The sequence below is a fragment of the Castor canadensis genome, chromosome 5 (genome assembly GCF_047511655.1).
Source record: "Castor canadensis chromosome 5, mCasCan1.hap1v2, whole genome shotgun sequence".
In the NCBI taxonomy this organism is placed as follows: domain Eukaryota; kingdom Metazoa; phylum Chordata; class Mammalia; order Rodentia; family Castoridae; genus Castor; species Castor canadensis.
Genome location: NC_133390.1, coordinates 136,914,192 through 136,926,192, shown reverse-complemented (window position 1 = coordinate 136,926,192; position 12,001 = coordinate 136,914,192). Strand labels below are relative to the sequence as shown.

The 12,001-nt window shown below is 36.5% G+C and overlaps 1 protein-coding gene across 11 annotated transcripts in view; it reads right to left on the bottom strand.

Moving 5' to 3' along the window:
- Positions 1-12,001, bottom strand: part of Ralgapa2 (Ral GTPase activating protein catalytic subunit alpha 2) — a 308,776-nt gene that overhangs the window by 96,875 nt on the left and 199,900 nt on the right. For all 11 annotated transcript variants that reach the window (XR_012448144.1, XM_074074234.1, XM_074074231.1 and 8 more), the window contains 3 exons: positions 11,779-11,902; positions 9,607-9,762; positions 3,304-3,462 (listed from right to left, as the gene is read on the bottom strand). Coding sequence is in view for 10 of the 11 variants with exons in the window: in XM_074074234.1 (XP_073930335.1) it covers positions 3,304-3,462; positions 9,607-9,762; positions 11,779-11,902 (439 nt within the window). In the remaining variant the exon portion in view is untranslated. The remainder of the gene's footprint in view (positions 1-3,303; positions 3,463-9,606; positions 9,763-11,778; positions 11,903-12,001) is intronic.

Sequence of the window (12,001 nt, the reverse complement as noted above, 5' to 3'; positions counted from 1 at the left end):
TCAATATTTATGGAGATGGACTTATTTTCAAGGAAAATTAACAATGAAATAATGCTATGAAGTATAGTTTTTTTTTTTAATTTAATGAAAAAAAAGCTCAATACAATGCTCAAGAAGTAAGCAGACCCTCTCAACCATGAGGGTTTTATGCACTTGCACAAGCACACCCACACTTCTTCAACATACCATTTCACAAGAGCTGTGTATTATTAAGAGGAGGCGGATTCTGCCAGGCACATAATTTGTATATTTAAGGGAGGTGTATGGAATGAAAAAAGCAAAATATGTTATTTCAAAGGACTTGGAAGCAATGCTGTCTGTGAGCCTGTATTACAAATAGCCCTACATTATTACATACGCTATTAATGAGGCCAAGTGAATGAAAGTACAATTTGAATATGCATGACTTTATCCAATGAGAAGGACTTTTGTGTACTGATGAGGGTTTTTTTTCCCTCCTAAAAAAGGATTAAAATTATTCTTAGAGAAGTATGACTGCCCAGAGATCAGTAAAATAAATGTGTTTAGACCACACAGTCATACTGTATTCAGATGAAACATACAGGTGCTAAAAGAATGCCTTTGATTCTACCTACAATTTCTCAAACTTATGCATATTCTGTTCTCCTAGCAGGACTATTCCTAAGTTTAAAGCAGCTGCGTTATTGCACCCTCTAAGCAAAAAAATAACGATTTTAGTGGAGAGGGTCCCTAAAAGTAGGCAAGGTTAAATAAACCTTTTGAGTACAAAGCCTTCTCTTCCATAGTAAGGAGCATTAGTTAAAAGACTGGGGAATGGGTAAATTATTGCACCAAATGGCTGAGAATTAATCTCTGCTGACTAGCAGTAATCTAACGAGGCGTCTGTGTCCCAGGGAGCCCGCAGCATGTCCCTGGCGGTATGTGCAGTGTGTCGAGTCTGCGTGGCACCCTTTGTCCTCGCTCACAGGCGGCCTTTCCCCTCATTGTCCATAATATCCTCATGCATCTGGGACGCGTGGAATGCATTCATACTAACAGACTTACCATTGTTTTCTCTCAGAAGCTTTGTTGAGCAAAGACTGCATCATGGTTACTGATAATTATATTGCTTAATTAATCAAGACAAAAAAAATTTGCAAATCATTGCCTGGTTGCCAGGCAGGGAGATAAAAAATGACAACAATACAAGCTGAAGCAATATAACAAAAGTAACAGCTATCTGATCAGAAATTCTTATATAATGAAGCTATTAATGCTAAATCGGTTAATGTTAACATTGCTCCAGGTGTCTCTACTTAGATGCAAACAAAAAGGCTAACATTATGGATATAAAAGGCCAAATGTTGCCATGGATTCTGTAACCTGATAGAGAGGACAGCCTTTTCATTTGATTAGGGAATGCAATTTAAATACCAGGGACTGAAGCCAAACAAACAGAAGTTCCTCCCGAAAGCCTCTTGCATTCACCCTGGGGTCAGTGGTTGGTGAACAAAAGGTCAGCCACACTTGCCCTGGAAATGTCTGGATTAATTTTATTACATTGTAATCGTTTGTACTTTAAATGTAGGGATAACACTAAATTTCTACTTGCCCATTATTCTCGTCTTCCTTAAGGCTTTTCAAATTAAAATATTAAGAAAGCAATTTGTTTAAATCTTCTTGTCAGAATTTATGACCAAATTTGTAAAACTTACACACATTTTGGAGGAAAATTTAAAAGGTATATTAATGATGCTTTTATAAATTTTATGCTACTTTTAAAAATACCACTTTTGACACTATAAAATGAACTGAAAGGCTTTTCATGTTCTTTATTAACTTCAAAAATAAATATGACACTTTTAGGACATCAAATGACATTTTAGAGGGCCATACTAAAAATGAACTAATGAAGCTAGTTAATCCATGCTAAATATTTTCTAGTTTTGAAAGCTCAAAGATATGAAATTTATTGGTTCTCTAATACTAAAATTTTCAATTTAATTCTTAAAATTAAAGTAGTACTCTTCATGAACAAATAGGAATATTAGCACTAAGCCATCTTCTTATAGTACAAAATTGAAAACTTCACATACACAGAGGTCTGAATCAGAGACAATTCAAATATTTAATATAAACCTTTGGCATTTTCATCCTATGAATAGAAAAGAGGGTTCCTTTTATGTCAGGCCTTGAACCAGTCACAGTGGATTTCCTGGATTCAGAAGTTGACTCACATTTATCTAGTTTGAGAATGAATATGTACATTAAACTTGGAATTCATTATTGATTTTATTTCTATTATAGTAACTATAGAAAAAATATAAATAGCAATGATGATGATGGCAACAACTAAGATCGAAGAAGCTTTCACTCTGGGCCAGGCAATGTTTGAAACACTTTCCACTTATCAGATCATGTAATCCTTATGTATAACTTTAGGCTATACATCCCAATTTGAACAATCAATCTTTTAAATTTTAGAATGGCAATGTTCAATTCCTTTAGGAGAACAATTTGGAATGAAAATGAAGATTATATTTAGTATCAAGCTGAAAAACATGAAGTCATTTTTTTTCTTGAGGAGTGGCTTAATATGCTAAATGTTTACTTAAAAACTAAAAAAAAAAAACCCCAAAACAAAAACCTCTTCTTAATAAACCCACAATGAAAATAAGTCACTATATAAGGCACTGTTAAGATACCACTAAAGGCATGACAAAGTCCAAAATGGAAGACAATTATAGTACAAAGGACATAGATCATTGGATTGTTCCAGCTAGTTCCATGATCAATACTAATTGATATGACTGAATTGATTCTGTGGCAAGGTGCTTTGATTGTTAGCATGTGGGCTATACTTTAAGTCTAGTCTTTTTGTAGACATACCCCAAATCCTTCAGGATCAACCTGAGTGGGCAATGCCCATCTATCAGACAAGGTTAGATTCTATACCCACAGTTACCACCAAACTGTTAGGTGTGATAATTGGGTACCTTCAATTCTTATTATTAATCAATGGGTCCCAAATTAAAAATTTAACATTAAAAATTATATTTTAAAACCTAAAATATTAAAAACTCATGAATTTCTTGAAACTCTATCAGTTTCAAAGAAGTCAAGTAATACAATATGGAATTTTATGTTCATGATTAAAGATTTATTTGAAAATTCTGGTTCACATTGAATTCCTATATAATAGCACATATAATTCAGATATATAAAAGACATTTATCAGTTAGAAAAGAGTTCCCTTTAACATAATCATATTACTGTTTTTAATGACAGTGAATCAGGCAGCAAATGCTATATAAATCAGGGCAATAATGTGAAGAAACATACCTCAGGTTTCTTTGTTATCGTGATAAAGAACATGTGATTCTTCATTGGGTAAATAATGATTGAAACGTCTCCAAAAGCAGTTGGGATAATACCCCTGCGGTAGTCCCTGGAGTGTTCAGACCAGACGATGTGGACTTCATCATTCCCCAAGTGACGGAGCTGCAACAGCAAATTGGCTCTTTATTAATCAAGGTGATAACAGCAGTTTATGGGGGGTCATGGCTTACAAATTGAATCATAAAACTCAGAGGCAAAAATATTTTACTACAAAAATGAGCTACAACACTGATACCTTCTATAAGGATTTTAAAAATCACAATTCCATAAAAATACAGCTTGTCTTCTATGAAACACATTTGGTGCTAAGATCACATATCCAAATATTGAGGGGATATTTTGGCTAGATACGGCCAAGACCTGTTCAAAGACATTTTTTAAATTTATGTATTTTACTTCTGCATTAGAGTTGTATGGTTTATATTGCTGAGCATGTTTCTGAACAACTAATGACATGAGTTTTTTTATGCCATAAAAAACTTTAAGCCTCTTAATTGGTTATTAAGAAAATAAGAATATAAGAGAACATAGAACATTATAACACAATTGTTAACAACTGTATCTGAAACTAGTCTTGAGATAAATGTTTAAGAAAAAGGATGTATAAATTATATCTGTTTAGGAAATTAATAAATACTTAATTTGGAAGGAATTTAAAGAGCAACAATATGTTTTCACATATTGTCTTATTTAATCTTCCCACTAACTCTCTGAGATATCATACACTATTTTTATCTTATCTTACAATGAAGAAACAGGTGCTCAGGAAGGTGAAGGCTCTGCCTATCCTAGCCTGCTTAAACAGCGTGGTAAGCCAGGAACCTGGATGGGCTCTGGTTCAATGCCATCAGTATTATTCCACAGCTATCTAAGACAGTATCAAAGCTACTATATTCTGATAGCTCAAATATTTTACCCTACTTTTTTTTTTTTTAATCATTGTATACACGAGGAGGCCGCAAAGTCCAAAAATAAATCAGACTCCTGGTCTTTTTGAAGAGGCTTAGCAGGAAGGTCTCCTGGGAAGGACACTTTGAGAGTTCTTCCAGGGCCAACCTCTGTCAGATTTAAAAATATCCTTGATAAACCTCCTACATGACAACTTCACTGTCCCAAGCTGGAGAAAGCTGCACATGAAATCATTTGAGAAAGCTTGAAAGCATGATTCAATGAAATAGAACGTAAAAATTGAAATGCTGATGCCTCCTGGGAATGTGAGGCTTCTGTCTTTTACAACCAGCAGCAGAAAGATGTTATCTATCACCATGGATGTTTCCTGTTTCTTTGTTTATTAACAGATGAACACTAAAAGTGACCAAATTTAAAAGCACTTTGATAGAGATACTGTGTCAAATCTGATGTTTTAATTTTGTCTTAAAAAATAAAAAAATGATGCAATATTTTGTATTTAAAACACATAACATTAAATACTATTTTCATTATAAACTATCTGACCACAAATGGAAAATCCTAGGTGACTCCAACATGGTCTCTTTTCTATTTATAAGGTTACAAAGGAAGTTGTTTGCTGCAATGCCTCCTTATTCTTCACTCTCTCATACTTCTGGGAATGACTGTACAAGTTAGTCCTTTAAAAAGATGCTTGCACCTGAACATTTGTACATATATTGAGAGTGCACAATTCAATTGTGTCTGAATATGGGCTCTTGGACAAGTGTAACTGTGGGGGCTGAGCACAAGTCACAATGATCCAGAATAATTTAATGGAGCTGACAACTTTCTAAATGCAAAAATTACCCAGTACATCTTTTTTTCTCTTCTCCCTCACCATCCTCACAAAAATATAAAAGCTAAAAGGGTAGAACAGGGTAGCAGGCAAAAGGCGGAGTCAATCAAATACACAAATAATTCGCAAAAAAGACCAAAAATTGTATGTTCTCCCTCATATGCGGACATTAGATCAAGAGCAAACACAACAAGGGGATTGGACTTTGATCACATGATAAAGGGAGAACACACAAGGAAGGTATGAGGTTAAGACACCCAACAACTAGATAGCATTTGTGGCCCTCAACTCAGAAAAACTAAAGCAGATACTTTAAAGCAACTGAGGCCAATAGGAGAAGGGGAGCAGGAACTAGAGAAAAGGTTAGTTCGAGAAGAATTAACTTAAAAGGCAACACACATGTACAGGAAATCAATGCATGTCAACTCCCTGTATAGCTATTCTTATCTCAACTAGCAAAACCCTTGGTCCTTCCTATTACTGCTTATATTCTCTCTTCAACAAAATTAGAGATAAGGGCAGAATAGCTTCTGCCTGGTAGCGAGGGGTAAGGGGGGAAGGGGGGAGAAATGACCCAAACAATGTATGCACATATGAATAAAATAAAAATTAAAAAAAATAATAAAATAAATAAAAAAAATAAAAAGCCAAAAAAAATACACAAATAGTTTTTAAAAATATGACACTAGGTTTTCACAGTAGTCCTAAACACTTTCCTATATTCCCATTTCTTTTTTTCTTTTCAAAACTGTGGATAACACCCAAGACTTTGCATATGCTAGGCAAGTGTTCTATTCCTGGGGTACACCCTACCCTATTCCCATATTAGGTATTACACCTTTACTTTCTTTCTTCCTGCCCCTTTCCTTCGTCTTCTTTAATTAAATGTGCAAGAACCTTACAAAACACTCCTGCAATTCAGTCCTTTTACAGTGAAAATACCATAGCCAGTATCGCCAACAATATAAGACAGGCAGATTATCAAGGGCAATGAGGACAATATTTAACGGAAATTCTAGAAGGAATTTGGACCAGGAGGAGGTGACAGAACTGGGGCTACCCTAGAGCTCAGCCCTCATCCCAAAAGAGAGAAAACCTTGGGGTGGTTTCCAGCCTCTTGTTATAATTGCTGGCACCAACATCCAAATAGGAATAACCAACCCACTTACCAAACACCCCTCAAATGTGCTACTACCACCTGACACCAGCACCTAACACTCATGATAACTCCTTTTGATCCGTAAGTGTCAGATGTGGTTGTATAGTGGCTGCTGAAAGTTCGAAGTTACCTTTCCCTTTCTAAATTGGGTTACTCAATTAAATAACCCATGTAAGTCTCTCCTAATTTTTTGCAACTGTTCTCAGAACACTAGCATGACAGAAAAGTATTACACTAATAGACCCTTCCTCCCAATATGGTGGTTCTGTAATTAAGGGGGAGCTATTTTTGTGTGGCAACAGTACAGTATTCATCATCTCAGAGCTGCTTTCAGTGTCATGCACTTCAGGCTTTTAGACATGTTAGAGTTAGGTAAATTGCAAAACTAAGAATTAAGGGCACAGGTCCCAATTTACTGGTACGTCTGAAGCAAAGAACAAAATTTACACTCTTTTCTGCCTATTCCAAGAACACAAGTAGGGAAAACCAATAAAATTGATCTGGATAATCTGCCCACCATGTCTGAATTCTCTGGAAACCTAAAGTGGTGCTTATTCTAAAGGGATTTCAATATAGAGATGTCACTTTGTAAGCAATGAAGAACTCTGATGCGAAGCCCTCAAATTAGAACCTACTGGCGAGTTTGTTCAGGGTATACAAGTCAAGCTGATCTGAGGCATGTGGCTCTAAGGAGAATGGTGAGTCTCACACTGGAATGGAGCTGGCATTCATGTCAGCTCCTGCTTCCACTGTGCAACAAGCTCCAGAAGGCCTGGAAGCACATCAGGTTCAGGAAAAAAATGCCAGTTCTTCAGTCTCAAGAAATCAACCTCATGTCCTGCCACTTCTGGTCCTGAGAGAGTTCTAAAGTCCCTCTGCCCATGCTATTTTGCCTGCTGCTGCCAGGCTGCACGCCACTAGTGACACTGGTCACGGTCCACACCTAATAGGCTGACCTCCTTTTCTGACTAATTGCATTACATCGCCAGCTGGCTCCAGAAGGAGTCGTCTGTTTGATTGAAGAATTCCTGCTCCTCAGTGGGCCCGGCTGCTACTTTTACTAAGTAATAGTCAGGCCTGACATCCCCATTGTTCAGCTGACAGTGTGCCCATCCTAAAATCTAAGTTTTATTTGTAAATTAACCAAGAAACTTCCTGCCAGAACAGCGCTGCCTGGAGACTGATAATGTGGGCCTTTCATCCCTTTTCACTTGTACTGTATCACTGCCAATTTGTTTTTTATGCGGCTGGCCAGCCTGAGGCTATAAAAGCCTTGTAAGACATAAGTGCAATTATAGTCCTGGAGTCAAATGAATTGGACAAATCCAATAGCACAGCTCTGTCCCCACTCTGCAAACCCCTACAGCAGTTAGATTAGCTGTGAAAAATCTAATCTAGCTAGAGCTAACAAATTTCTGCAGTGAAGGATCAAGAGTTCAGTATGGGGTTGCAACCAGATTGCAGAATTGAAAAAGTCCCCCCATGACAAGGGCAGAAAAGAGCATGAATCACTTTAGAATTTTGCAGCTCATTTTTAAGCTGTTAAGGACAATTTAGTCAGAATAAGACACAGAACTGTAGGCTGCTGTTACTGTGACTGATTTTTAGTCTAGCTAAAATAAAGAGAATTTATTGCTAATAATGCTAAATCTCAGAGCTCCAAAAGGTATCTGCTGAATTTTTATTATTACAGTGGGGAATCTTTCAAACAGGCCAGGCCTTGCAACATTGATCACGGCATTTTGTCAAGAAAAGTTAAAAACAAAAACCAAAACCAATGCTCTTTACTTAAAAATATTTTATATGCAAATCTGTCTTTTAACGAAAAGTTTCTGTCATAAGAAAATCATAGAGTATGATGACACATTTTCAGAGTAACAACAATTTACAAGGTACTTCAAAATTTTAAGAAAATGTGAGCCCAGCTTGGGGTCTTGGTAAGATACACTAGGCTTTAAGACAGCACAGTCTTCCTCTTGAAGTGCTCTGCAGCCAGGGGCAGCTATCAGAACAGAACCTAAGATGGAGAGGCAGCTCCTCCAACCCCTACAGGAACCAGTATGTAACTAGCACCTCTCACTGTGGGGTTCCCATTGTCAGGGACTCCAATGTGGCATGCAGAGCTACATGTATGGAAGACTGAAGCTGCTGAGTTTCCGAATGCAAATTATCTTCGTATATCTGACACTTGATTGCTATGAAAGTTGTCTGTGATAGGGCTGTGACCTGAGTTTTGATATCCTGCATACACTGTTGCCCACCATGTGCACAGTCCAGATGTATATGGCTATAGAAGTGAAAAAACAAAACAACAGAGAAAAGAAATGAAGCAGGTATAATGATATCTATGAGCTAATATTAATTATCTGGCTAATGGGGCAAAGGAAAAAAAGAATCAATTAGAGCAACGGACACTGACAAGGGCTGATAAAGAGATCTTACCAGGCACAATGCTAAGCAATTTTGCAGGCATTATCTCATTTACTTCACTCAACAACACTGTGACATGACCTGATGAAATAACTGGACACACACTTCAGGCCAGGTCCTCCTGTCTCTGGGGCCTGGCCTTAATCACATCATCCCACTGCCCAAAGAGCCCTCCTCAGTCAGCACCCAAGTTGCTGCTCTTGGTTCCTTGCATCTGTGTTATAGGAGTGTGGGGATGAGGTTGGGATTGCAGGCTCCATCACCTGCTGTGCTAGCCAGCCAGATGAGTACAAATAACAGTTGCTCTGGGACTCTCATTTCATCTGGAAACTTACAGGAGTGGCTTCGTTACCTCTTTTATTAAGGTGCTTCTCGCTCTGAACACAGGGTTACCTGAGATGAACACCCTACAGGCTGGGAAGTTCAGGGTCATCTTTCCCTGATGGAATTCCAGGGAAAACTGTGCATAGGACCAAAACTAATGAACAAAAGGTGAGCAGCAAAGATGGGACAGTTGGGTAGTAACACATGTGCACTTGTAATTTTGGCATACACTGCCAGCAAGTCAGGGAGGAGCTGTTTTCTGAGAGCTCTATGATAAAGGCCATTATGTGTAGTAACCTTTGCCAGTCTATGAATAAAAGTGTTATTCTTCTGTCAGGTAATATTAATATGGGGGAAAGATCCAAGAGTAACAATATTTAAGGCCCTTCTTTTTCCCCAATCCTTAATCTCAGGACTTAAGTTTGTGCCAAGATGGTATTTTAGATTCATCACAACTATAGCCTGAGGAAGAGCTACAATGATGTAGTCCAAGAAAAGCAAGTCAGGGCCTAGTCTTTATCCAGTTCTACTAAGCCTCACTTATGCACCAGGATAGTTAAGTACCATCCCCAAGGAGGCAACTTACTTTTTTGGTGAGTGAATCATCTGAGTCTGATGGCATCCGTGTAGAAACATGGAAAATCACTTCCACAGTCGAGGTAGCATAATAAGGGGCAGTCTGCCCTGTGCTGCCATTGCGCTGAAGGCCACCCATAAACCCACAGTGGGTTGAGAGATCCACCTGATGAAGGTCATATAAGGAAAAAGAGTGAGGGTCAAAAGAGAACTGTTTTTATTTATTACCAACAATGTAGATTTAAAAAAGGTAATGCTTTTCATTTCAATATTTTTCTTTCTGATTACAAACAAATACAATACAAACTGAGATAAGATTGAAAGTTAAAGAAAAGAAGAAATTGCTCTGTAATTCTACTAACTGAAGAAAACCCATTATCAAAAATTTAAGGGCTGGGGTTGTAGCTTAGTGGTAAATTGCTTGCCTAGCATGTGCAAGGACCCGGTTTGCTAGGGAGCACTGTAAACAAACAGCAACTCCCCCAAATTTTGGTGTGTATTTCTCTAACTTATCTCTCATATGTATGTGTATATATATTTGTATGTGTATAAATATATGTACATATATGTGTGTATGTATAGCAGCCCCCCCTCCCCTTTATCTGTGGGGGACATGACCCAAGAGCTTCAGTGGATACTAGAAACCACAAATAGTATCAAACCCTATATATAGTATGTTTTTTCCTATACATATAATCCTTTGATAGAGTTTGACTTATAAATTAGGTACAACTAATGAAGTAGAACAATGATAATAGTATACTATAATACAAGTTATGTGAATGTGGCTCTCAAAATATCTTATTGTACCTTCACTTTTTTAAAGGAAGCATTTTATGGTGTCTTTTTTGCATTCTAAATTGCCAGTATTACTACTCTTGCACTATGTATGTATGTATGTATGTATATATACACAAACATATAGCCAGTTTCCCCACTGATGGATTTGTGGTATTTTCTGTTTTCTCAAATCAGAACACTCAATGGGTGTTTCCCTAAGATGTCGGCTGAAGGGGTACAGATGTTATAGAATTTAATGGCCTTTGCTAAACTGCCTTTAAAAGGGTTGTTATAGTTTACACCATTGCCCAAAGTCTGAGTCACAATTCATTTTAAAGTTATGGCATAAATATTTTTCTTAGTCAGTGACTAAATCTAAATTTTTAAACTTGTCACGAGCAGCTTTTCTTTCAATAAAGTACCTATTTTAACACATATGAAATAAAGAAAAATCTCTATGTGCCAGATACAATCAACATATACTCTGAATTAATTAGTATTTTCTTAAAACTCTAGTTGCGAACGTATAGTTTAAAAATATATTTGTTAAATAATAAATATATTCAATGACAAAAGTCACCTTATTAGCAAAAACAGTAATTTATTGGATGTGCAAAGCTCTTAGACTAAAACATACTTGAAATTTTTTGAAAGTATATGGTCTTGACTTGATGTACACTTGCTCTGTTTCCATCTCTAAACCCTTACTAATGCTGAACTCTCTGAGGCAAGTTGTGCTTATGTAATCAGAGAGTTTTTCTTTAGCACAGACAACTGAGAAACCAAAACAGAAGTAATAAAAAAATGAGAAAATTATTTTAGGTATTTTGATTTCCATTTTGACTACTTTGAATTCTTTTCAGATTCTAGGGATATATTTACCTTTACACTTATATTCCTGGGAGGTAGATTTGTGTCTATGTGTTTGTATGTCTGAATATTAGTCTGTCATTTAGTAAAGACAAAACCCCCCAAATTTTAAATATCAGTAATCTTGGGGACGTACATTAGAGAAATGTGTTGACAGCTAAACCATCATGGCTACTATATTCTAATTTCAACTTTTGACTTTATCCAACTCTTCATCTTTTCACCCATGTTATAGATTTCTTCTCCAATCTACAAAGGTATTACTTCTCTGCCCATATTGTCTTTTCTTGCTACAAACTATCTATGGTTAATCTGACTATTCAGTACTAATACAAAAAAATTTAAAAATATTACAGGGAGCAAAGGTTCATATGTAAAATACTGAAAGGCAATTAATACATTTCAATATATTCTTCAATTCACGAACTTTACTCATTTTATTATTAAATGTAAAAACATAACCAATGTCTATTTTCTATACACATTTTAAAATAGTACTGGTCAATAAATACCTACTGATAAAATTAATTACCTCCCATCCAAGACCAGCAACAAAGTCTTCATATGCTTGGCTTCCTCTTTCATTGGAGAGGATTGAACACTTGTCTTCTTGACCTTCAGCAATGTAAAATACTGCAATTTTGTGTGTCTCACGGCTATAAAATTTAAAATTAAAATGAGTTAGAAATCTTGTATATAAAGTCTTATTTTACTGCTACCACCAGCATGGCTCCTACTATTACACTCACATTTAC